At 42.7% G+C, this 26,801-nt stretch overlaps 3 protein-coding genes across 4 annotated transcripts in view; all 3 read left to right on the top strand.

The window, feature by feature from the left end:
* Positions 1–310: 310 nt before the first annotated feature.
* Positions 311–2,476, top strand: tpgs1 (tubulin polyglutamylase complex subunit 1). Its single transcript, XM_086183069.1, has 2 exons — positions 311–1,149; positions 1,600–2,476. Exons 1-2 carry the CDS (start codon positions 818–820, stop codon positions 2,264–2,266), a joined length of 999 nt encoding a protein of 332 aa, XP_086039195.1. The 5' UTR covers positions 311–817; the 3' UTR covers positions 2,267–2,476.
* A 936-nt stretch (positions 2,477–3,412) lies between these two features.
* LOC147246358 (uncharacterized) lies at positions 3,413–7,581 on the top strand. The gene is made up of 4 exons (XM_086183027.1): positions 3,413–3,692; positions 4,188–4,736; positions 4,816–4,976; positions 5,640–7,581. The coding sequence occupies exons 1-4, from the start codon at positions 3,528–3,530 to the stop codon at positions 6,070–6,072; spliced, it is 1,308 nt and encodes a 435-aa protein (XP_086039153.1). The 5' UTR covers positions 3,413–3,527; the 3' UTR covers positions 6,073–7,581.
* Positions 7,582–7,687: 106 nt separating this feature from the next.
* The window catches only part of gna11b (guanine nucleotide binding protein (G protein), alpha 11b (Gq class)), a 30,392-nt gene continuing 11,278 nt past the window's right edge, over positions 7,688–26,801 (top strand). Inside the window, exons 1-4 of one of the 2 annotated variants that reach the window (XM_086183029.1) lie at positions 7,688–8,748; positions 22,811–22,995; positions 24,335–24,489; positions 26,525–26,653. In XM_086183029.1, coding sequence (XP_086039155.1) covers positions 8,613–8,748; positions 22,811–22,995; positions 24,335–24,489; positions 26,525–26,653 — 605 coding nt within the window. In that variant the 5' untranslated portion in view covers positions 7,688–8,612. The remainder of the gene's footprint in view (positions 8,749–22,810; positions 22,996–24,334; positions 24,490–26,524; positions 26,654–26,801) is intronic. The other variant, XM_086183028.1, reaches the window with a different exon arrangement.

Below are 26,801 nucleotides of genomic sequence, written 5' to 3'. Positions count from 1 at the left end.
AACATCCAAACTGTGTTTTTAAGAGAAGTAAGGTGGTTTTACCCTACTTAATAGATCAGTCAGTGCTTATGGCCCTGTGAATTTTATGTTTTGCCTTTTTTCAACACAAATTGTAATCATTTAAGTGTAGGTATATAAATATAAATATAAGCCTAAACAATTAAAATACATTTATAAGGATGCACGTCACATTTATTGGATGGCATCTTGTAATTCTGCATGCTGTTTGCCAAAACAATTAATGTGGCAGTTACAGGTTGTTGTTGTTTTTTTTAAATCAACTTAAGAAAAAAATAGATAAGAAACCTAGCTTAAAGACAGTTTTCCTATATATGTTTTATAAAAATGAGACTCCCTGATGACCTAATATAAGTCACAACAGCCCATAAACAGGTGAGATGTGTACAATGTCACCGGAAGTTCTCCAGTACAGTGTAGGTACCTGCTCATGTGGAAATAGTCTTACTATCCTTCCAGTATTCTAGCTTGCTTGTTTAATATGGCCAAATATCAACAGTCTGTACTTCACACTTTAAAGTAGAAGACTGTGGTGACTCTGTTAAGACAAAGCTTGTAATATAAAACTGGTTGGGGCCCCCTCTGGAGGCTAACCACCTCTTTGCCCGGGGCCTCTAAATCCATAAACCTGCCCCTGACAGGAGCGCGGTAGCGAGGAGGGAGGTTGAGCAAACCATTCGTTTGAGGGGACTGACACGGTCGTGGAACATATTAACCTCATGAGTAATTGTTGTCACTTTCCTCTGTCGGTGTTGAATCACTTCCGCTGCAGTTGCCGCAACACGGTACATCAACAGTAATGGCGGACAAGGAGAAGCGCCGGTCGGGGGTTACTCCTCCAGCGATGCCTGAGGGGAAAGCAACTAAATCGGACAATGACAGGGAGTTTCTGTCGCAGGCCGGAGTAGGAGAGCTGCTCCGCGGGGCGATATTGAAAATGGTGGAAGCCAGGTCGGACGATCCCATCGGGTTTCTGGCCGACCACTTCTGCAACCTCGCCTCCGTGACAGAGACCTCCGGTGCAGCTGGATGCGGAGACGGAGAGCTCCTGAACAACGGACCGCTGGCGCAGGATCAGCAGCATCTCAACCGGGCTCTGTGGCACCTGCGCCTGGCACACCACTCCCAGAGGTCCGTGAGCATTTAGCAACGAAGACCCCCAAACACTTGAATTGCATTATAATACAAGTCATGGTAAACCCTAATGCTATGATCTTTAATTGTGCAAAGCTTTTTTTTTAATATAATTGCTATCATGTTAGCCGAGGAATTAATAGTTTGTGTTTATATCCCCTCATCCATCATTACTCTGAGGAGGATTGCACTCAAATAAAGATATGGTGCTGCATTTTGGCTCCAAACTTGAGAAAGAATAGAGCCTCGTTCTTGGATTAGAAATAATGAAATGAAATACAATAATATAATGTGATGATGATGTGATAATAAGAGTTTCCTTTTTGGTGAATAAATATAAAAATAGTAATTAATTAGTGTCTAACTGTGGGGGAGCTCTGAGTTCAAATCAAACGGCTGCTCCACACAATAGATTTGCTTTTTTTTTTTTTCTCCTTCCATTTTCAGATCTGCTTTCAGCAACAATGTCCGAGTAGCGTATGACCTCCTCAACCTCACCGGGCCCCCTAGCCGTCCAGCCGAGGCCCCAGAGGGCCCAGATGACTGCTGCACTGATAACCCTGCAGGAGGAGGAGGAGGAGGGGGAGGAGGGGGCGTGAGAGGAGGCCTCTACACACAGACTCTGGAGTGCCTGTGCAGTGAAGGTGGAGTCCCTGCCTCCACTTCTGCTCCGCTCCTCTGTCGCCTCCATTGCCAAGACCACGAGGCAGTTCCTTATGATGTCTTCCGTCACGGCGTGCTCACATGTGCTGTTTTCTCAGACTACATCCGACAGGCTCAGAGGCTTTACGCTGAGGTGTGCAGCCCAGACGAAGGGCCAGCCTCGCGGGCGCTGTGCCTGGCAGTGTTGGGGACCCTGAAGGAGGCCTTGGAGACGTCACAAGGCTGCGATGCAAACTGCTGCGTTAATGCTAATACTAAATCCGATTCCTGTCCTGAGACTAATGTGAAGGCTATTCGCTACCTGGAAGCCAGTGCCAAAATCTCTCCCTACAAGCTGGCTCAGGCCATGTCTGGAGCTCAGGCACGGGGCCCGGGCGGCAACATGGATGCAAAGGAGTTTGAGAATGCAGCTGCCAAACTCTTTATCACTCGAGTAAAAGTTGTGTCCTAGCTTTGTTCTCATTATTTTTGAATGTATTGCCAACTATGATCTATCATAGAGTAAATAATGTAATTATGTGTACTTGCTCCTACCACTTACATGAATCTACTGCATTCTAAATGTCACGTTGCCATTGTGTAATACTTAAAAAATAGAAGGTAAACAACCTATTGTGCAAACTATGATGTACTGAATCAATAAAAAACTAACATATGTGTATGAGTAACTTCTAACCCTCTTTTCCTGGGAGGAATAGCGCATAGAATTAATCAGAGTTCATTTCTGTTGATCAACTTACTTCAAGACATGTATTGTTTCACATACTTCTGAAGGAAAACATAGAGAATCACGAAAATATTTGAGAGAGAAAAAAAGAGATTATAATTGTCTTTTTTCCATAAACTTTCTTTTTGACTGCAAAAATAATCCCAAACACATATTTTGACTGTTATTACAAATCATATTAAATTCATTGGAAAACAAGTGTTAGATAAACAAATAAGTAGAATAAGTTAAATCCAAATTTAAGGTCACGTATATGCTTCATACATGCTCATAGTTTGTGTTTGAGTCCCTTCTGTGTTTGCATTTGATATCTCCCCCCCCAAAAAAAGCACAAAACGTAGTCAAAAATGTAAAGTTAAGAGCCCTTAAATGTCATTTATTTGAGTATAAGAGTAGAGTTTGCGCACAGAAATGGATTTGAGGTTGAGATCTAAATTAAAGTAACAGTTCAGAGAATTTAATGATATTGTGATTTGAGAACTTGGCATTACCACATTTTATAACTTTGAACATAAAACTTTACGGATATATCAAGGAAAGAACAATGCTTTCTTAGTGAGACAGAAGTAAAAAGTATACCCCCTGCAAAGTAATTAAGGAAACTCAAAAATAATACAAAATAATGAAAAAAGAGGAGTAGGCCACAGAATGATGATAATAAGACACATTAATAAATAACGCGTATGTAAAACAAAAATTTTTTACCATTGCAGGCCACCAGTAATGATAACGACAGTAGGATTGTAGATTGATTCAAATCGACAGGCTCAACCTACAAGATTCCATTATTGTTCAATACTCCGAAGCAGCAGGTGACCCCCCTCAAAGGCTGGCTGCCAACCGCCTCTATTAAAAAAACACGAAGAAGAACAACCCGGAACTGTTAGGGATCACAGCGCTCTCCGCTGGCCTTCAGTACTCGCTGCATTCGTCTCTCATCACCGTCTTATGTGTTACGTGCAGCCGACTGCTTTAACTTGTCAACATGGAGGAAGAGGAGCATCTGCGGTCTTTGATGTTTATGATGATTTACATGCTGATGAAGCGCAGAAGAGACATAAACAACGCAGACATTCAGAGGCGCAATGAGATTCAGAGACGCATCCGCCATCGGCACTACTTCTTCCAAAGACAGAGGAGAATGCTGATGGTCAGTTGTCATCTGTCTCTCATCTCGGCTGTACTCTCCTATAATTACGCACTATCTAATCACTAGATGTATGAATTGTCAAACATAATTTTATGTTATTTTCTTCAGCAGTCAGAGGCCTCCCAAAATGCACAACACGTCTACGCAACTTTACAGATTTTACCCAACACCTCTGATGAAATACAAACACCAAAGACAGGCAGATGTACTTTGTCAGCGGTCCTATTCTCACTTAAAGCAATAATTAAAATATTTTTATTATAAGAATGTATTATTATTTTGTTTACATGAATACTCATTTTGTATAAGTAGATTAATCCTACAGAACATCTCGGTATATTTCCTGATTTGTTAAAAGAAAAGTTTCATTCCTGAAACACAACACAAGCATTTTTATTAACAGAAGTTGAGTTTAGAAGAGTAACAGTTGGATTGAGCTGAAAGCATAAATTAATCGAAAGCAAATCAATTTGATTTTCTCATTCATCTCCCCAGATGATGATAGCTGGAGGTATCCGCTCTAATGTCCCCATCCGTACACGCCCTTGGACCACCACCCCAAGTACTGATTGGTGGGAGCGGGTGGCGATGACAGAATTTCAAGACTCTGATTGGCTTGACAAGTTCCGCATGAGCCGGGAGACCTTCTTCTACCTCTGTGACAAGCTGCGGCCTCGTCTGGCTCGCCAGGACACCAGTTTCCGCCTGGCACTGCCAGTGGAGAAACGGGTTGCAGTGGCTCTGTGGCGCCTGGCGTCCAATGTTGAGTACCGCACCATCAGCACCTTGTTCGGTGTGGGCAAGTCCACCGTGTGCAGATGTGTTAGAGACATGTGTCATGCTATTGTGGCACTACTCAGTGGTGTGTACCTGCGGCCACCCACTGAGCAGGAGCTGGAAGACTCAGCGCAACACTTCTTGTCTCGCGGGGGCTTCCCTCACTGTGTGGCTACTATATCAACTCTCCACACAGCCATCATCACCCCATCAAACAATGCATCTGACTATGCTAACCCTGCTGGCTGGCTCTCTGTGCTGTCTCAGGTCGAGTGAACACACACACACACACACACACACGCCTGCTAGTCCATCGGGTGCTGACTGCTGGTCTTTGGTGTTTCAGGTAGCGGTTAGTGGCCGGGGGCAGTTCTGGGATGTATGTGCCAGTTTCCCAGGTGGGACGGACCCAGCAGACATCTTACAGAACTCATCGCTGTGGGCCACAGCTGCAGAGGGTGGACTGTCACCTGCACCAACTCCTATCTTCATGGGAAAACCACTCAGGTAGAGTTCAAACTGAATACTTGACAGTGCTCACTTTATACTTGATCATCAAAAAAAAACCTTTTGGGTTTAGTACCGTTTTAAGGATAGAAATGTGAAAAAAGGCCTCATGCCATCTTCTGTACTGTTGGGAATTTTACTGCTTTCCAATTCTAACAAGTATCTGATGCGCAGATACTATCACTTTTTCCAGCAGTTATATGTTAGTGTTTTCTCATTGTTATTAAAGGTATACCATCTCCCCATGTACCTGTAATATATTCAGAGGTGAAGATATTTATAGGTTAAATATGCAAATGTCCGCATTTAAGAAAGTGTTTTATTGTGGTAAAGTCTTTGTTATTCAGGGTTCATCCAGCTTTTTTCCACTCCATCTGTCTTACTGAAGTTGCATCTGGTTTGAACTTTGGTTAACCAACATCCATTTAAACTCCGCAGAGGTTAAATAAGTCTCGAATATGATGGACAGTATATTTGTACCAGTTTGGCTTTGTGACAGTTTTCTAGTCTCTAGACTCTGCACCGACTTAGACAAAGAGAATCAGCCCACATCGTGTAGTTCATAGTCATTTATGATTTAAATCTTTGCCCCCTCAAACATGATCTATTCAGCTTGAAAGTCTTCCAGACCGTTACTGACTGCAAACCATTTGGTGTGTCTAGGTATGTGCTGCTGGGGGAGGCCTGCTACCCACTCCAGAGCTGGCTGATGAAGGCCTATCCTGAAGAAAAGGGCAGAAGGGCAAGTCACACAGCGCTGACGGAGCCACAGCAGCTCTTTAATTGGCGGCTCAGCAGAGCTCTGCATGTATCAGAGGAGGCACTGCTGAGACTGAGGGCGCGCTGGCAGTGCTTGAGCAAAAGGAATGACTGCGGCCTAGATGTGGTGCCCACAATGATCCTGGCTTGCTGCATTCTGCACAATGTCTGCGAGTCTCACGGGGACGCTTTCAAAGCTGAGTGGCAGGCGGAGGTGGCCGAGGCGGAGAGCCCTCAGCCCAGCCATAAGCAGTCTGTGTCAACAGGCATGGACCAGAGTCACGCTGAGGAGATCAGAAAACTCTTCTGCAACCATTTTGAACAACAGAATGATTGAGAATTTATACATGAGGACTGATGTTTTAGGAAATCTTGTAAATGTGTTATATTTAAATTTTCAAACAACCACCATGGGCTGTCACTTGCATAAGTGAAGCTTAGTGCGACTCCATTTTTCTATGCATGTGCATCTGAACTCTGTATAATACCCGGGAAGTCAAGCCAAGTCTGTTATATTTGTATAGTGCCAAGTCCATTCATTTCCTATGGAAATCTCCAAAGCTCCTTCTGCCTCTTGTATTTGATCCTGTGATTGCCTGGAGTTCCCTGACTTTCAACAGATCATGGCCTGTGTGCTAGCAAAAACATCAGCAACATTGCACTAACAGGCTACTGCTATCTCTGCAGCTATCGCTGTTCCATACAGACATTCAGGACGTCTAAGTGTGGAAAAACAGACAAAATTAGCTTTGCGCAAATCAGCTGGTTTTCTGGCTCCATACGGGGACATAGTCTGTATATTCTAGAAAATCACAGACACTGGAAACGAGGGACTAAACAGTGCATCTGACTTTTTTGGATGTTTTACGTAGAATCATAAAACATCCATGGGAAAACACTCTAAATTATGGGGCATTTTGTTCCTATACTCAATTTTGGTCTGGAGCTAAGAGGAAAAATCCTGTCCATTTTTGTTTAAATCAATTTTATTTCAGTCATGCAATCACGGCTTTAAAGGGGCTGCAATCATAGTGATATCCATCCATCCATCCATCCATCTTCTTCCGCTTATCCGGGTTCGGTTAGTGGGGGCAGCTGCCTAAGCAGAGAGACCCAGACCTCCCTCTGCCCAGTTACTTCATCCAGCTCCTCACAGGGGACCCCGAGGCGTTCCCAGGCCAGTTGAGAGACAGTCTTTCCAATGTGTCTGGGTCTTCCCTGAGGCCTCCAACCATTTGGACGTGCCCTGAACACCTCCTCAGGGAGGCGTCTGAGAGGCATCCTGCCCGAGCCACCTCATCTGACTCCTCTCAGTGCGGAGGAGCAGCGGCTCTACTCCGAGTTCTTCCCGGATGGTGGAGCGTCTCACCCTATTTCTAAGGGAGAGCCCAACCACCCTCCGGAGGGAACTCACTTCGGCCATTTGTACCTGCTCATGATCATAGGTGAGGGTAGAAATGTAGATCTTAGCTGTATATTTTTTTCAATTTAATATGGCTGTGTACTCTTTTTTTGTAGAGTTTTTTTTAGTGCATCCCTGGAAAGACTGGTTGTTTCTTTCAGTAAATGGTGTACATGGATGCAGTGTATCTGCAACTGTAATCCACGACTGTCACCGCTAGATGTCGCTGGCATTCTAGTGTTAGTGCGGCTGCACACCTGTAATTTGTCTGGTAATGGTTACAATGTACTGCAGATGATAAATTGGTGAGCAGTGCTTTGTAAATATGTATTGATGATGGTTTTCAGTGATGCTGAATACTGCGTTGCCAAATTCTGCAGTAATCTGAATATAAATGTTTGTATTAATAAAGATTAAAAGCACTTTCTTCCCCATTCATACATAGTGGGGTGTGCGTCCGATCCACCTAACTTGAGCGCTCCCGGACCCGCCTCGTCTGTTCAATTGGTCTACCACAAACCTGTTCCATGCATTCCCCCTTCTGTCACTCAACATTACGGCATCTCCTCCCTGCTATGTATCGGACTGGTGCGTGTGCCCACCTTGTTCCAGCAACGAGCTATCGGAAAGCCAGCTGTCTGCAGTGAGCTCATCCTTGGCCGAAGCCGCCGGTCCAGCACGCATTTTAACCCTTCGTTCATGCTGTGATAACACCGTCAAGATGATTGGGGATGTAATGGGATGCTGTCCTGCTATCGCTAGCTAGGCGGACAAATTCCTTCAACCAGCCTGCTGTTTCAATCACTGCGGGCTGTCACATTAGCTGAGGCGTTGCTAGCGGGCTAGCCAGGCAACTTTCGTAGCGTTTAATATAGCCAACGTTTGCTAATGTAGTCATTTATTTGCAACAGCGGTTTTCACTCCAACGTTAGCTTACTAGCGAGGAGTGCTACTTTTCCAGGCGTTACCTAGCTAGCAAGCGTTGGTGAGACTGCACGGGTTTGGATGCCGCGACAATGCAGTTTTGATCCACTTTTAGCGGATTGTGATAGAACAGGAGCACAGTGACAGGCGAGAATATCGAATCAGATCACATAGAGACAACAGCGGGTTTATGGTAGCTATCGAGTGGTTAATCTGTGACAGTCATTTTAGCCGTGTGAAGAAACGGGCGGGCAGAGCATCTCGGGGAGGCCCCACTGTCTCCTGACTCCCTCCGCTATCCGAATCTCCCGTGATTTGCTGACAACACCCGGGCGAAGTCGCAGTTGTTCTCGGCTGGGGGGACAACTTTATAGCGTGGCCCCGAGCTACTCTTCCCCTCCCCCAGTCCCGTCTGCCCATCCGTCCAAGCCCAACAGACCAACCTCCTCCTCGCCTGAGATCGAAGCGAGGACCGGGGATTCGGGATAATCTAAAACCGCGAGCAAGTGTTGTCGGGTCCCGTTTAAACCGGGCTGCCAAAAGCAGAGGGGATGACTCTGGAGTCCATGATGGCTTGCTGCCTGAGCGAGGAGGCGAAGGAGTCGAAACGAATCAATGCAGAAATTGACAAACAACTTCGCCGTGACAAGCGGGATTCCAGGAGAGAGCTGAAATTACTTCTTCTTGGTATGTAGCATCTAAGCCTTAAATACATTTACATTCTCATATTTTGCGTCGTAAAACTCTCACCCTCTTAAGGCCTTCTTGGCAGTGCTAGCAAATATGCTACTAGTTAAGGTTGCTAGCTGGAAGCCTGCTTCTGCTGTGAGTAATGTTATGGCACAATTTCCTAAATGCGTGGCTTGTCTTGTAGCTTGCTGAGGAAATACTAGCTGGTTGGCTTGCTAAGTTGCATATTTACAAGAACTGAATATTCAGCAGTACTGTCTTGTGTGCATGTATTGTCACTGGTGTGAAGACGACGGTTCATTTGGCAAGATATAAAGGCCACCACATGCCAGTCAGTCTGATATTATTGACCAGACCCCAGGCTAACCAGGCGCCCCTGACCTGCCCCGGGAAGCTCATGGTGATTAGAAGGTGAAGATGGTCTCTGGACAATAGAAGGAACAGCCTTTGGTTGCTGCTGTGGCTTTAACACGGTTGCATAACATTTGTACAAGTGGATGAAGCGTCAGGTGCCTCAGCTCGAACCTTTCCCATTCATTCATTTATAGTTTATTGTTTGTTTGTTTTTTAACTATGCATCGAAAGTCAACCCTTCCAGAGGACAGTGATACTGAGGCATTTGCCCCCTCATCTTGGAGTCTAGCTGAGTAGGTTAGCTATTTATATAGCTGGTGTGTGGGCAGGTGGGAGCTGCTGTTGAATAAGTTAGCCTGCACTGCATTGATTCATAGTTCTTGGATGCAAAGAGGAGCAATGCTTTATCAAATGTATTGTGCATGCACGTTGTAACATCTACCAGCAACTTAAAACATCAGATCAAGTGTGGGGCCTATTTGGAGGAAAAGCAGGTGTCCATTTTTAGGACAACTGCCATTATCTAGGTTGCATCAAAACGTTTGCTCCCATTACTCGCCCACCGAAAGCAGCCCTGGTTATTTGACATGTGTGTCTCCTTTCATTTCCCTGCTGAATACTTCAGCTCGGAGAAGTAGGCCACACCAGAGCCATACTGTGGACGGGACATTTTCTGTCATGCAGCTTAACTGCTTTAAAACTCTAGACTACCTGGCTGCCAAGGTGATCTGGTCAAAAGTGGTTTGTATAAGTAAAATGTGCTGTAATCACGATTCACGGTCAGATAATAGATGATGAATTGAGTTGACACAATGATTGCTTTGCAAAGTGTACTTTATCAGCAGTTCACTGATGATGCCATCTTAGTATTTCAGTCATATCAATGATTCTGACTGTCAGAATCAGTGATAGAGTCTGTGCTAAAGACCAAAAGCAAACGGGAACTGCAGCCTCACATGCTGTAAGGGGCCCATCCTGTGTGAGTTAAAGCTGTCAGTGGCCGCCTGGATAAGGACGTGCAAGGCAGGATTAGTCCAGGTCTTAATAGGCTTGGTTAAACACATCCGCTGCTCAGACTTTGAGATGTCACTGACTCCATTATCCTCCGGTATTATTCTCAAGCCTACAGCTTTCAATGAGCTGCAGCCCCACACCTCACAGGAGGGAAAAGACGATCTCTGTCTGAACACTTAACCATCATGCTTCATCAAGTGTATTTTAAATGGTAGGAACAATGCTGTTGAGTTCTGACCGGTCCCTGCAGAGGGTTGTGAATCTATTCTGCCATTGGCTTTTTTACAGTTCAGTGCATGTAAAAAAGATATTTGTAAATTTCATCTAAGACTGCACCATTTTTTCCCCCCAACAGCACCTTCTGGCCAAATATGCACAGTAGTTGTACACTTTGTGTTACTCCAGACTGCTGCAGCTTCTGTGGTGCAACATTTTAAGAGAGGAGGCATGCGATTTAGACTTTTTCTAAAAGGATATTGAAATCTGGTTCACACCTGATGTTCTGGTATTTTTAATTTTATTATAGAATAATTTGATTAGTGCTGGGACTCATTAGGATTTTCATTATCCTTAGTTTGCTGGTAATCTTTTAATTGCATTTTCTGATGTTTGCTGACATTTCTGACCATTCATAATTTTTCATAGTTGCATTTGTCAAACGCCTAAGGAGAGACATATTACAATGTTTCGTTTTGTGTGACTGGGAGCAGGGTAACTTGTGCATTTACACTCAAGTTACAGCTGAAGTTCAATTAGGCCATTTAATGGGACTTCTCTTGTCCTAGCATACATGAAAATGAGAGGAATCGATTTATGTAGGGGAGTACACCCGCCTGAGGAATGGGAGGTGGTGCTATGCCCTTTACAGCTGGTTGGGATCTGGTTTTCTTTAGGTTCACTTTTTGGGTTGCACATAAAACAAGTTAGCATTTAGGCAGCGGTTAAGTATTGAAATACTATTCATTAAAACATAAAACTCTATACGATATAAGATTTGTCTCCTCATCTGTCGAGTAATGTCTTATTTTAGCTTCAGCCCTACCAAAAAGACACCCAATTTGACTTTATTTTTCAAACTTTGGTTTGAATTCTGCTGTGGGACCCACAGAAGTTGTGCAGAAGGCCAGTTTGGGGCTAATTGAAGCATATGCTTGCTGGAGTTGGATTGAGGCCAACTGTAATATGTGGGTATGTTAGTCTGACTTAAAGTATGATTTCAGTTGGCCTTACATGTTTGCATGCATTTTAAAAGTCCAGTTGTAGTCGGACGACCATAATAAATCAACTTTTTCTCACATGTAGATCCAATGATAGGTAGTCAACTGTGTCAGTACTAAGTTAAATGTCACTATCATTCACCCCAGTGTTTCTATCGCAAATTCAGGGTCCCCCTCTCCTTTCCTGGCAGGGGTTTACTGTATCGCCACAGGGTGCTTTGCAAAATTATCCATACGAGAAAGCAGATGTGAGGTGTACTTGTTATTGTGTCAGGTCCAGGCAGATTTAAACACAGCAAAGATGATTGTAAAAGTTGGTTTTATCAATAAAACCATCACAACTTAAAGCCCAGCCACGTGGTCACAGAGTAACAGTTCTGCCAGGGCTGCAGCAATGCCCACAGTCTGACTGCCTGTCACTGAGGGCCATATCAGGCCATACCGACTGCTTCCTGCTCTACAGACCAGTGGTTTGCCTCTACTTGGTCAAAACACAGTGGGCCAGGAGCTACAGCCTTGGCTACATTGGGTAAATGAACTGCTGAAGCGAGAGAATGGTCAGTAAAGTGAGATGGAAGGGCTAAAGCTTTAGGGTTTTCCAAAGTGCTGAGCAAGGCAAACTGCAGACACCATATCAAGATGTGAATGTGCCAGTGGGCATTCACTATCTGTGAATATGTAGGTTTCAGACCAAAGGAGGAACAGAATGTCCGGTGATGTGTAAGACAGAATTCTATTGGCGTGGCACTTTTTGGTAATCGGAGAAGCATTATTTGACAATTTGGCAAAGCTTGCTCAACAGCCATAATGCTGCTTGGTTGCACATTATTCCAGGCGCAGGTTTAAAGTACACAACAGTTTTCTGGAATATTGATTGTCCCTGTCCCAGCAGAACGTCCTGTTACCAGGTTAAGACATCCTTTAGAGGAGCAGTCTGATTGAAGCAGGAAGAGGATCAGGGGTTAAGCTCAGATGTTTATTGCTGACCTTCCTTCTCTTGCCAAGCCCTCTTATTTTGATCATATATGGCAATAGGGATCTTGTAGCTCTGCTCCTCAGTCGTGTGTGTGTGTGTGTGTGTGTGTGTGTGAGAGAGAGAGAGAGAGACAGAGAGACAGAGAAGTGATGCCAATGTGGAAGTGCTTTAAATATGCATTCTTTCTAATGGTCAACAGTGGGCACCTCCACTGGCTGCCAAACAAGGCCAATTGAATTGTAGGAAGTGTCCGATATTAGATTTCGATTGATCTGCCAAAGATAGATATATATATATATATATATATATATATATATATATATATATATATATATATATATATATATATATATATATATATATATATATATATATATATATTGCTTTTAATTCAAGTGGGCTGAGGAAAATTATATACAGATAATTGATTGTTAGATATTTTTATTTCTTTTTGAAATGTACATACATAATTACCTCTGGAGAAATGGATAGGATATGAATATGGTGAGGTTTGCAAGAACATATTTCATACAATCTGATTATTTGAAGATTGAAATCCTTTTCTTCTTTTTTTTTGCTCTGCTGTGATTTTCAAAAAAATGTTGTAGTGACAGGGCAAAAACAGCAACTATCATATATTTCAACATTGTAAGATAACAAACAGAAACATTACCGTTAGACTTTATGCGTTCAACTGAACGCACCACGACGTCGGACAACCTTTCATCAGTACCCTACAACTAGTACAAGATTAAAAAAAAAAGTCTTCAAAAGGTATTAAGCCTTTTACGTGGAGATCTCTCAAGAGTCAATGGTATGATGTGACTCTAATGTAAAAGCCCAAAGGAATGTTAATCAACTAGAATCAGTTTCAACGATCATGATTCTGTCATTGCGGAAAAGCCAAAATTGTAATAAGATTGAGTGTAATGAAATACAATGTGTAACATTGCTAGCACGTGTCAGTGGCAATTTTCTTCGGAGTTGCTACAGCTGACAAATGAACTTGAAGGCAAGCGCCCGGCTGCACGTCCGCATCCATGGCCGAACAGAGGACGAAGATCAGGGTGAATATTGGTCCAGCTTTTTTGTGGTTGGAGTCAGCAGCTCGAGGAACTCTAAGATGGCCACTTTTCCTCTTGACTGGTAAGCTAAAATTGATGAAAATTGCCTGTCATGCATGATAGAAATGCACATAATCACCACTGGTCTGACTACCATTAAATTGATTATTTTATCACTGGGTTCAATCTGGATGTGTGGCACAAAAATGAAAGGTTGGTCAGGCCTTGTGTTATATGACATAATATTTCCCTTCCATGTCAAGAGTAGAATTACTACGCAAGTGAGGAGAAGTCCACACAGAAGAAATACTTTGCTGATTAAACAGACATTTACTTGATGTTATACTGAAATTACAAGCTGCCGTCTGAACTATGTATTCTTGGAATCTGAAGAAATAACAATTGTCACCGTCAGTTAGTCAGTTCCAGCGTTGCAGCATGAATGATAGCCACAGCACACAAGTAGAATGTAAATTAACGTCTCAGTTTCATTCACCTCAATGTATCCTGATTTTTGAAATGGCTTTACATCGGCATTGTCAAGTAGGTAGAATATGAGACCAGAGACCACTGTGAGTAAGAGAACATTTAGGAAACCTTTGACATGGTACCCACTCAGCAAGCACAACGCAGCACTGCAGCACTCTGCTTGTTGAGTCTGTACCGTGTTGTTGGTTTTCTGTTTTCCATCGGACAAAATGGTCTCACATTTTGCAACTGTGTGGTTGATTCTTTCCAATGTGATAATTACTTTGTATTTTTGCCAATCTATAATTAGACCGGCCCACAACGACTGAGGGGTGGCCAGAGGCTTTGTAGAGTTGTTCCTGACCCCCGTCTCCCAGATCAGTCACCTGATGACGACAGCCATGCCCAGACCAGATGGACAGTCGGGAAGTAGGAGCTCTAGGGGACCCCAAGAGGAGGGGTGCCCACATAACTAACACAGATTCCTGACTCACTGGCCCTGGGGGACGCATGCGTGGTCCTTTACCATTGACGTCTCCACGGGCAACCTGGGGGTGGACTTAGAGGGCCGGCAAATGTTGCTGCATCACTGACATATCACTGTCTCTTTGTTTATGTATATAAATGCTCTGTGTTTGTATGAATAAACTGTAAAAAAAAAAAACAGCTTACTCGTACATAACTTGTGCCTCCTGACTTCAATTGGATTTATGTTATTAAATTTTATAATTTAGACCCCATCAATCAGTTTTTTTGGGGCGGGGAGGGGTATTTTTGTTTGTGAAATAAATGGGTTTTTTTTGTATGCTTACACCATATAGTATATTGGTTTTATGTTATGTCACAAAATATGTCAGACCCCAGACCCTCTGCAGGAATCAAACTCCACCCTTTGGTCCATGTTCCCCGTATTCTTCAAGAACCACTGATTAAAGTAACATGCTAAGAAAGCAGGTGGCACCAGAAGCATCTGCCAGGGCAGACAATTTGCTTTCAAGTCCCAGTCATAATCTAAAGATGCAAATAATTTACCTCATTGAGGAAGAGTTCAGAAACTTAAGGTAATACAAACCTCGTTCCAGACCCTGTCCTCTTCAGAGCTACCGCTCTTTTCGTCTTCGTCTCTCTGCCTCGTCTACTTCTTCTCCCTCCTCCTGTCCTCTGTGCCTTGCCTCTCCCCTCCGCCTCTTTCTATTTCGCCACTAAACTATTACCGTTGATAACTACAAAGGTCCTGAAGAAACATCTAGACTTGAGTAACCTAAATCTAACATACGTTGCACGACCGCTTAAAATCAATACCCCAAAAGCTTTGAAAAACTGTTTAACTCATCTGACCCCTGTTGTCCCAGAGAAAAAAACCTTTATTATAGTTTTCTGGTGGTTGCATCATTGCTGTCAATAAAGATGTTTTACCAAGACACGTTGGTCAATAGAACATGTTCAAGACTGAAGCTTTTCTAAAAATATGTCCGTGTTTTTAGAAAAGTCTTTTGAGTGTCCAGGTGTAGTGAAGGGAGAGAGGGTGGTCGCACCACTCCAGTCTTGGAACTGGGTCTGCAGGGCACAGATCAAGATCCGCCACGAAGGCCAGGCTATCAGAGCATGTACTCAGAAACAATGATGCCACTCTGTCACACCAAGTCTTTGAAATATGACCCTTTTCTCAGATTTTGAAGAATTTTAAAACATTTTAAAGTTTGTCTTTAGACAGTTTAATGAAAAGCTCAGATTTTGGCGTTTTTTTTCTTGTTAAATATGGTTGAATTCTTCATTCAAACTCAACGAAAAATTAATTCCAAAAGGAAAGAGGCCAGGTAGCATGTTCAGTAAAGGTATAATGCCAAACTACCCTTGCTGTTTTTATGCACATGAAACAATAATAAACACTTAATGCAAGACTTGAAAAGTCTTTTTGTAAGTTAAGTAGAAGAAAATGGCTGTAAAGTTTTATATCAGTCCTCAATCTACATTTGCTGCTACATCCTCAAATTAGCAGATTATGCTCAGACTGTCACCGCTGCCTTAACCATCCTCACGAAAGTTGTACACATTTCTCACTAGTGTATAGATGAATACACACACACACACACACACATTCCTAAACGGTGTCATGGCTGGTTCTCTGGAGACATGAGGTGCATAAGGCTAGGTGGTGACTGTCCCACATACTTCCGCTGCCCCGGTCCCCAGACAGGACAGGGATGTAGCCTGCATTTCTGCTCACTGCCAGTTTTTTTTTCTTTCCTTTTTTTTTCAGCTCTGTGTGCTGACAGTGTGGCATGTTCATTCCTGTTTACTCCCACCAGCTGCCGTGGTACAGTAAAGCCCACACGTCTCTCTGATCGTACCGTTTCAACTTCTGTCACGTCATCTCTCAGTTGCAGATTAGATTTTGAATGAAAAGACTACGGTTGCACTTTTTTTGCACAATGTCAGGCTTGCATTGTGGTAGTGAATTCTACAAACGCTGGAACTCATCCAGCAACATGAGCGGTCTGTCGTAACAGAAGTGTGTAGACCAAATGTGGAAACATTCAAATTGGAGTATCATAGCTACTTAATGTACAGTTTTTGTGTCCATGTGCGGCGATGTTCTCACAAAACGTCCATGATGCGATTTCTTCAAATAAGGGCCTGGGTTGAAGTATTAATAATGTCAGGATTTGTCTGGTTTGGTTCATTGGAGCTGAGCAGAGTGCAGGTTGTTTTGCAGACAAAGATACTGCTGTTGTCTCCAAAATCTTTTCTAAAGCCAGTGTTGTATTTTTGAGATTTTATTTGCTCACCCACTCGATCAGAACAGCACTCATATCCACATTCGCTGGTGAACAGACAAAGCCATCCTAAGGCGGTCAGATGAAGGGTTTTGAATTTGTGTGTGTGTGTGTGTGTGTGTGTGTGTGTGTAATATGTGCATTGCATGTATTCAATTTACAATTACGACACCCACACACATCAAGCACTTAGTAGAGGCAGAGACGTTACATCACCACAAAGCAGCAGTGTTTTACCAGATCCTGACAGCAAGCAACACATGCTGAAAAGCTGAAAGAACCCTTAAAGAGAAACAGCCCTCTTTCCTGTCTGTGTGTCCTGCACGGTCTGCGTGGCTTAGATTGCTGCCAGAGGGGAAAAAAAAACAAAAAAAACAGAAGAAATGGGCCATTGCAGTAGAGGTAACATCCATGCCTTGAGGTTGACCACAGAATCCGTGTGTATCCACGTTTGGCTAGGCAGCTGGTGTGTGTGTGTGTGTGTGTGTGTCTGTGTGTGTGTGTGTGTGTGTGTGTGTGTGTGTGTGTCGCTCCAGGCTGCTTTGGCTTCGTCCCTTGGTTTTTAAATGTCTTAAAGGGACTTGTTTCTTCTATCAGTGAATTCAACTTATGCTTCATTTTTGTTAGCCTTGTGACTTGGCTTTTGTCTGACCATCGCAGACCTCTGATTGGTCAGGATACTAGTCGCAAGAGTCATTACTGCGCGACACAGCAGCAGTTTTATGACGGTAAGGTTTTACTTGTAAGCTGAAAAACCACTGTGTCCCTGCTGTAGCAAAGAAATTTTTTTTCTTGAAAGGACAGTTAAAAACCAACTATTATACAATGCACTACTACAAGAAGGATGTCCCAATCGAGTATTTCTCACCCTGATTCTGATCTCTTAACACTGTATTTGCAAGTACAGAGTCTGTTACTTATGTTTAATAATACATTTTCATCATATTTGTATGCATCTGGTACATTGAAATGACCTGACATTATTTTCACAAGCGTCTTCATTGAAGAACTTCATGTCCAGGTTTCATATTTATTAGATTGATCATTTATTTATATGAATGAAAGTTAAACTGTAGTCATGTCTTCACTGTATTCATACTTTCTCTCAGGGTCTTTGCCAAAAAAGTCGTTAGACCTGGCAGCCAAGTGTGTGTGTGTGTGTGTGTGTGTGTGTGTGTGTGTGTGTGTGTGTGTGTGTGTGTGTGTGTGTGTGTGACGTGCAAAGAACATCAACATCCGCTTCAATTTTTCTCAATTCATTTCAACCAAGAAAAGCAATAAGAGACGTTGCAAGCTGAATGTTTTGTACATTGCCTTCACACCACCCCCACCCCCACCCCGGGAGAGGGAGAAAGAGAGTGTAAGTCAGAGCTCAGAGTCGCTTGCATCAGCACCCAAATAATTTTCTCTCCTCTAATAGGAGCAAAATGCTGCTGCGCTGTTGTAAAGAAGAGCAGAGCTGCAACATTAGCAGGCTGAGGTGAACAAAACGGTAGAGTGAAAAAAGGATTAGTTTGATCAGCGTTGTTTTAGCCAATACCACTGATCCTCTGAAACACACTTGTTTCCTGCAGGTTTGCTATGATACTCCACTCTTGTTTTACTGGAAAATATCACCGGCATTACAAAGCAAAATGATTGAATTCATTTCAGTACAAAATACACACAACGTTAATAGATGTTTTTGCTTCAAAGGGACATTTGATAATCGTGTTACTGCTATTTTTAAGTGGTTTAAACTGTATGAGCTGTCTGTTCAAACTGTTTGTTCTATAGAAATGTAATCTGAATGAGGAGGAAACATTGCTCCTGTAATATTATTAACGAACTTTCATTTTGAAATTTAAAATCAGATTGGCACTAAAACATTAAGGTGGGGGGAACACGTCTAAGTTCCATAAAGAAATTTTGTTTTTTAGGTTACCAATAATCTCTTTTTGGAAAATTTTGTGAGTGTCTCTTCTTCACAACAGCCTAATGAATGTCAATTAAAATGACGAAGGTTTGATTTTCTAAGTCTTCTGATAAAGATATGAATTATATTTAATATGCTCTTCATCTGTCACGTAGGTCATGTGACTTTTGCTCTGTTTTTGTATTAGTGATTGGCACAGTGATAGACTTATTGAAGGTATGGTCATGCCTCATCATGTCCTGTCCCTCTGACCGGATCAGTCCTTACATGCCGTTTGGTGTATGACTGTTGCATGTTGTAGTCATAAATGTGAATGAAAAGCTCTCCGTCATTTTTCTTGTAGATGAGTCCACCTTGTGGCTGCACGTGCCAGCCTTGAAAGTCTGATAGGAGGATAGTAGCGTGTTATTACCCCGCAGTGTTTTGTGTGTGTGTGCGCGCGCGTGTGAATTTGTTATTGGAGGGATGAGACAGCGATTAATGTGGCTTGTACGGGTGCTTTGTTCAAAGAGGGAGGAAAAAAAGTGTGTTTAGCGCTTAAATATTCAGAATCTGTTGTACGAAAAGAGAGAAGTAAAAAAAAAAGCTACTAGTTTTGACAACCCTAATGGCAACCTGGGCTCAACAGCAGTGTCAAGTCTGTCAGGTGTTGTGTCAGGAGCTGACATCAGTAGAGTTATATAAAGGCTTATGAAAGCTAGCCTGGCAACAGAGGATACAGGTAAATCATTGTGCATCTTAACATGAAGGATAGCTGTTACTATTTACATAGTGGTTTCATTTCACCAGTTGCCCGTTTATTTAACACTGCACAGCCAGTTTTCATTATTCATACTCATTGTTCTTTGGGTTGGCTTGAACAGAAAAGAAGTACATTGTAAGAGATGTGTGTGTGTGTGGCGGGGGGGGGGGTGTGGATTGTACCTTGCACTGTTGCATCGGGGCATCATCCAAGCTTTTTTGCCTTTATGCTCTCACACTCATCCCTACCTAGAACAGAAAGCATGATCAAATCCAAGTAGTGTGTGAGCTATTAAAAGATGACCTCCTTTTTCTAGGTCATTACCAAAAAAGAATGGATGGATTCTAGTTATGAATATCCAAAATTCTTGACAGAGAGGGATGAGAATGGAGTCATATATCTTGCCTAAGGGAAGTTAGGAGCATGTGTGACAAATGGGAGGTGGGGTGGAGTGTGTTTGTGGGGGGGGGGGGGGGGGGTAGCTGGTAAGGGCATGGAAATGGTAGTGGCTTGGGCTGGTACATTCTGTGAAAGGGGAAGGGAAGACAGAGGCTCGTAGTGTGTTGGCTGGTGAAAGAGAGGCACGACAGTTAAGAGTACACAGCGGTGGAAGATCTTGTGATGGGGGTCACGAGAAATAAATCAGACATTCAGCTGGTGAGTGATCCTTAGCTGAAGCAGTCTGCATTCACTACCAAGCCATTACCACTTCAACCCAGCACAAAGAATGTGCTCTTAACACCTTTTTGTGATGGAGGAAATCAGTTTTGTGAAGCTGAATACTTTGTAGGCAACAGTCTGTTGCATTTATGACAATATTCATCCAAGAGAAATGAAAAAGATAAGCCTGTCTTGTGTGTTTTCCAAAATTGGACATTTTGATGGAAGAGAAGATGGAGGGAGGGTCCTTTTCTCTTATGGACAGAAACCCACATTTTCTATCACCAATTTGGGCATATCTTCTGCATCATCAGAGACACAGCTATCTCTTTCCAACCTTTTCTAGTCCGTAGGAAGCCCCCTGGTACTGACCTCGGACCAGCTTTTCCCCAAAGTCTGTGAGTAGCCGAGGTCGTTCTTCTCTGTGGTACACACCAAAAAGATGAAGAGCACAGAGCAAGCCTGAGGGGCTCACAGTTATATTTACTGTCTGCTGCGAAAGAGAGGAGAGAGAAGGGGCGGATGGGAGGGGTTTAAACAAAAAAAAAGAAAAAACACTGGAATGAAAAAGAGAGGGAGACAGAGGAGGGGTTGCCATGGTAATGGAAATATGGCTGCTCTTCAAAAACCTTGAATGTAGGTGGTGGTGAGATGAGTGTGTGTGTGTTTGTGTGTTTTTTTTTTTTTCCCTCACTGCCTTTCCTTTTCAGTTTGCAGATATTATGTATGTGCTGGATCCTGTTTGATTTCTCCGAGGACTGAAATGCCATCAGATTATTTTTTTTTATTTTTTTTTTTTGTGGCCTCAGGGTGGTGTTTCTGGTCATGTAGAACATACAAGGCCACTATGAAATGTGGGTTAGGCTCGATAGACCCCCCCAAGCAAGTATGCACTCATTTGGCAATCACCATAGGCGAGCCTTGAAAGAGGGCTTAATGCAGATATTCTAATTTTCCCTTTGAAATGTTAAAATACACCTAAAATGTTTTTTCAGGGGTGCCGTGCACCCGACACCTTCTGAAACGATGCTCTTGCAGCCAAATATTCACTAAGCAGGGCTCAGGTGGACCCACTGAAGGAATGCAACCCCTTTGACAACAACCCCTGCTGTTGCCTTTTGGCACAAGGCAGTTTAGATCCTGAATGTAGTGCAATGTCTTAATCATCTCCATTAAAATTAACTTGTATTTCTAGGCCTCACTCTTCTCCTTGGAAATATGTTTTGTTTTGTTTTGTTATTCACTTTCCAATCTGCCATCACATCTCTGTCTGACAAAGGACTTTGGAATCTAAGTGATTTCATTACTCATGCCAGTTTCACCTTAGTCTTGTTTTGGGGAAGAGTATTAAACCAATTACGGAGGCGTCTGTTACCAGGTTCTGCTAATTTGCCCTGCTTATGGATTAACTGACGATTTCTGATTTCTTTGATCTCCTCAACCAGAACAGAAGATCTTGGTTCAGATTCGTCTTCTCATCTTGGAAAAATCCGTTATGCCACGATGCCAGAAATTTGGTACAAATACCTCAGAATAAACAGTCTGTGTCAGAGTTTTTCCACTAGCACAAGGCCAGTGCAACAATGTGGCTCGTCGCTAAAATAGTTATAAATAGCTAGTCCACCTTAAAGGTCAGCTTTTCTTAAGCGAGCCTGTGCCGGAGTTGTTGCTAACCCTGATTACTTAAAGTAGTTGTCAAACAAAATAGGACAACTTGGGGTGGGTTTTTAGGAATTGTAGCATTTATTCATGGACCAATAGCCTCAGCTGGACACATGCAAGTGTGTATATGGCGTTGGCATCGATTATTGATGCACAGTAGTTTTATTTCAAACCATACAGTCACTAACACCTCAGAAGACTGGCAGAAACTCTGCAGTCTCCCCGCAATTCCACTCAAAGACCTGTCGTTGCACCTGCTGCCGCCATGTCACATGTTGCAGTTGGTCTCATCTAGTGCTTGCAGCACCTAAAGTACCTTTTTGGTATTTTAGGTTGCCAATGCCAGAGAAGGCAATGCAATTGTGTTTTCGGGATTTTGACTGCGACTGGGTGTCCAAGTACAGTATCAGTTCTTGTGACGTCCCTCCCCACAATTACCTGGCCAGGGCTTATGCAGATTAATGTAAGCTTGGGCAGTAGAACAATAGTGAGATGTGTCTGCAACGGACAATTCATCAATGGCAATAAGACAGTGTTCCATAGAATATTAATGGTTTCATTTCAATGGATGAAATGAAAACCTACATGAAAGCACCTAACAGATATGCACAGTTCAATCGCATGAACCAACCCCAGGCTTCCTGACTCATAAACAGCTGTTCGTCTTCCTCGATTACGGAGTGTGCTGTAAGTGACACGCAGCCAGCGGGTCATTTAACAGGCGTATGGTGTGTGAGAAGATGAGAGCAGGCCGTGATAATTGTTGATACTGAAAGACTTTTTTGGGGGGGGGGGGGGGGATTTTTGTGTCTCAAGGGTGAAACGGGAACCTACATCTTGTGCATAATAGTTTGGGATTCAACCACCATATCGTCGCCTTCTTAAAATAATCGCCCTAAGTTGTTTGTTCTTTTTTTTCTTTTTCTTTTTTTTCAGAACACACAAAAAAACGGAGACGAAACATCATAAGGTGTTGTTTTAGGCAATAACAAAAAAAAGTCGGTCGAAAAAAATGACCAAGGCGGTTATTTTAAGAAGGTGACGACATGCAACCTCGTGTGCCACTTGGTCTCGGCAGGTTCGCCTGTACTGGCCCGGATGTCTTCAGAGGCCAGGAGTGATGTGCTGTCACCAACACTGCTCTCACTTTGTATATAATTCTGTTACGCCCTGTATCTTACCTGCTGTGTCTGGTTTGTGTCTCTTCTAGGTACAGGAGAAAGCGGCAAGAGCACCTTCATCAAGCAGATGAGGATTATCCATGGAGCCGGCTACTCAGATGAGGATAAGAGAGGCTTCATCCGACTTGTTTACCAAAACATCTTCACATCCATGCAAGCTATGATTCGTGCCACTGAGAACCTGAAGATCCCCTACAAATATGAACAGAATCGGGTAAGAACTGACCTTTTTAATTATCCTTTAAGGAGTGTTACTTGAAAACAAACTTACCAGGCACAGCCACATTTTCAATTTATGGTTAGTGCTCCACTGTATTTGTAGATGGCCATACTTTTAAAAGACTCAGATGGCTAAAGAGAACCACATACTGCTGGTGTGGGCACAATACGAATACATAATTACAGCCTATTATTGTGCAAAAGAGGTTCCCAATTCTAGGCTCAGAACCCTGCTGGTCTTTTATTGTGCACCTTTAATTATGGACTGATTTACACCTGCGATGCAGTTTAAATCTAGTCTGCTTTTCATACGGTTGGTATATGATGAACAACAGACGAGGGAGCCGAATCACTCACCTGTGTTGTGAATGGACCTAAACGTCGTGACCGAACTGCAAACATGTGGAACATGCAACAGCATCATTTGACAAGTCAGACTAACTCTCCAGTGAGAGTTCTCTGCGATGATGTCATGAAAAACATTTGTTGAACTGAATATTTTGTTCGCACGTCTGCTTGAAAGAAGCCATCGGATATTCAACAGTAATTCTTTTGGGAGTTCTGACACATTCGCCGTCTTCAACATGCAGTCTTCTTCGGTCCTTTAAGCCAAAACACACAAAAGTGAAACACAAGGGAAAGACGGCATCCTGAATATGAAATCAATCTCAAATACGACCCCAAACATGAGTTTGACCAACATTACATAACTGCTGACTAGAGTCAGTGTCAGCAGAGTGCTGACATCCTCACGGATCTTCAGACTGCTTTAGCATTTCTTATTTAGAATTTTGATATTCTTCCCACATTCCTATGTCTGCATATTCTTAAAACATTTACTTTTTAAGGAAGTACTTAAATTAAGATGAGATGAACCTTTATTCATCTCTCAGTGGGGAAATTGGCAAATTACCGTACTATTATGTCGTTGGCATAAAATGCCATTCAAATGACTAATAGAATTGATGATATTGATTTGAGGGCAATTGATTGTCCAGTAAAATTATTGATTGCTGACTGACTTGCTTAATAATAATTCTTGATGATGGTGTAGATTATTCTGCTCCTTTAGCCAAATTACATACTTTATTTATTTCAGTTTATTCCCATGCCTTTTTACAATTTTGCAAGCAGAAATTTCCGATACACAAGAAAGAGGCACTTAGTTAATCCAGCAGGATTTCCTTAGAACTTCAGTGAAATGGGTAGTTGGTTTGATTCAAGAGAACGATCCCTCAGATATCTTTGAAAAAAAAAAAAATTCAATCTGTCTTTTTCCATGCTTTTTTTCCCTCTTTATTTCATCACGCTTCTCCGTTCCTTTGTCGTTCCAGTCCAATGCCATGCTAGTGAAGGAGGTGGACATTGAGAAGATCAATGGGTTTGATCAGCCCTACATAGTAGCTATCAAAAGCCTGTGGGCTGACCCGGGAATCCAGGAGGCCTACGACCGCCGCCGAGAGTACCAGCTCTCCGATTCCACCAAATAGTACGTCAGTCTGTTCGTGTGTGTGCTTGTATAGGGAAGATGCACAATGCTGATTTAGGAATGGTATTTTTGTGCGTTTTTGTGTAATTCATTCTTCTTCCTCAACATGCCTTAACCAGTCTCTGATTAGATTCTTAAATGTCTAAGCTTTGTGTAGAGCTTGTATTTTATATTAATGAAAAAGGTCCTTTGCTTTCTGTACCTTAATAACATTGCATTGCAGCCTAGATTGATGAACTTTGTGCATGCACGAATGTATATTATGGACAAAGGTGTGTTTGTTTATGTGTATGCCTCCTAGATATCAGTGTTGTGGGTGTGTCTGCACTTTGAATGGGGCCGTAACAATGTGTATGCAGGCAGAGAGAATTTAAAGAGTCACTTCGCTAAAATCGTATGTAAAAAGTTCACTACGATGTTTCTGCAGTGATGTGTTGTTCAAGTACCTTTTATTCAACAGCTTCCTATCACAGCTAAATACCTAGTTAGGTACAACAAGAAGTTTAAATTGTTCTTGGCAACTTACGCATTTTCAGAGTAATTTTGTTGTTTGCCAGCTTTTCATTCATTTGTTTTATACAAATTTCCAGTTCCATCGGCCTCTTGTCACAATTCGTCTGCGTGTTACTCCTACCATTGGCTTGAATGGGTTGGCCCCAAAGAAGGACACTCGCGAAGTGAAGATAACATTACTCCAGTTGGCAACAGCTTCTTAGATTAATAGAATTAAAGCCTTCTGTCTAAAACCAGAAGGGACAGACGTCGATCTGTTTTAACTGCACCCGACCTTGATCTGAAATCTGTGCGCATGCGATTCCTGCCAACAGTGTGCAGCAAGCTTTGAGGTGTGTTTTACCTCAGTTGGTGGGTGTGTCAGCAGCGACATGTTAAAAATGTCACTGCGTATTAAAAATGCAAGGTGCTACATTCAGACACAGGGTCTCGATGAAGAATCCGCAAACCCTGGATTTAAGTGTCACTGTTTGCCTTTGAATAAGCGTCGACCTGTCTTGAAAGCGAAAGGCAAAACTATTATCTTCTCTCAGAAAGTGTTACCAATGTCTGTGCTGTTTATACACTCAGATTTTGCTCCAATCGACAATGATTCATTCAAGACTTATCACTGATGTCACCAGACAAAATAAATCCCAGCACTCACAGAAATGTCCTTCAGATAATTTTAATTCATGCACGGGCAGCACAGTGGCAACAAACGTGTTTCGGCTTTAAGCTCTCATCAGAATTATGGCGTGCACGGCGGAAGTGTCCCGTAAATAGACTTACCAGGATGAGACATCCGAGTCATATAGATGCCCCAGATTTAAATGATGTTCTTGCCCATTGATCAAATAATTAAATGTGTTCCCAACTGTATTTTAAAGTCTTTGATACTCTTAATATCCAAGGTATTTAAGACATGAGAAACAGTTAGGCTACACGGACACAAAATACACAAATACATAGCGAACTACTCCTTAAACTAGAGGGGTATGTCAAAAATGCACCTGTTGGAAAAATGTATCCGTGGGAGTTTTTGTTTGTTCAGTTTTCCTACTAGGATGTAACACATAGACATGAATGCACAACATCTTATGTGTCCCACATTTAACCCTCCCAGAGGGAAAGGCCCACAAGCCCGTTCTGCAGTTTAAAGGACCCAGTGTTTCAGGCAGTGCCGGGATCTATTTTATTAGTTAAGTTGTGGTCTACCTAATCTTCAGTCGTCAGAATGTCACCGCTCAGACGCTCACACTGTAGGCCCTCTCCCATGTGGTTTTGTTTTTCATAACTGTAATAATATGACCCCAGGCGAGTAAGCCCAAGGTGAGGTGAAGTAAGACATGATGTAGTGCCCCCTGGTCGTAGTTTTGCTGTACTACAGTTAAATGCTGCTCCAGGTCTGTATGCTTGCTTGTGTGCTTGCTCTGATGAGAATGCCAATGAGCTGATTAATGTGGATGCTATGGATAAGATAAGATGGAAAATATTGTAATTTCATGTCAGTGTTATCCACATTGTTCATGTATATCTCCAGTTATCTTAGCGACATTGACCGTGTGACTGCAGAGGGATATGTACCCACCCAGCAGGATGTGCTGAGGGTCCGTGTTCCCACCACGGGCATAATAGAATACCCATTTGACCTGGAGAATGTCATCTTCAGGTACCCCCATGGAATCAGGACTGCAGCATCACCATGACCCGAGGGCAAAAACCACTGATTGATGTCAGGATGTTAACACACTAGTAGAGAGGGAGGCTAAAAGCTCTGTCATCGGTGTGTATTTTTTGATAAATTGTTGGCCAACTAA

The sequence above is a fragment of the Aulostomus chinensis genome, chromosome 17, assembly GCF_037954235.1.
Source record: "Aulostomus chinensis isolate RoL2024-O1b breed Wild chromosome 17, RoL_Achi_v1.0, whole genome shotgun sequence".
Lineage (NCBI taxonomy): Eukaryota > Metazoa > Chordata > Actinopteri > Syngnathiformes > Aulostomidae > Aulostomus > Aulostomus chinensis.
The sequence above is the reverse complement of the archived record's forward strand: the minus strand, read 5'-3'. Positions and strand labels throughout refer to the sequence as shown.

Excerpts from the sequence above, each read along its gene's own strand:
- tpgs1 (XM_086183069.1), top strand. The coding sequence starts at position 818 with ATGGCGGACAAGGAGAAGCGCCGGTCGGGGGTTACTCCTCCAGCGATG. Across the intron at positions 1,150-1,599 it reads CTGGCACACCACTCCCAGAG|ATCTGCTTTCAGCAACAATG; the intron begins GTCCGTGAGCAT and ends TTCCATTTTCAG.
- LOC147246358 (XM_086183027.1), top strand. The coding sequence starts at position 3,528 with ATGGAGGAAGAGGAGCATCTGCGGTCTTTGATGTTTATGATGATTTAC. Across the intron at positions 4,737-4,815 it reads GGCTCTCTGTGCTGTCTCAG|GTAGCGGTTAGTGGCCGGGG; the intron begins GTCGAGTGAACA and ends TTGGTGTTTCAG. Across the intron at positions 4,977-5,639 it reads TTCATGGGAAAACCACTCAG|GTATGTGCTGCTGGGGGAGG; the intron begins GTAGAGTTCAAA and ends TGGTGTGTCTAG.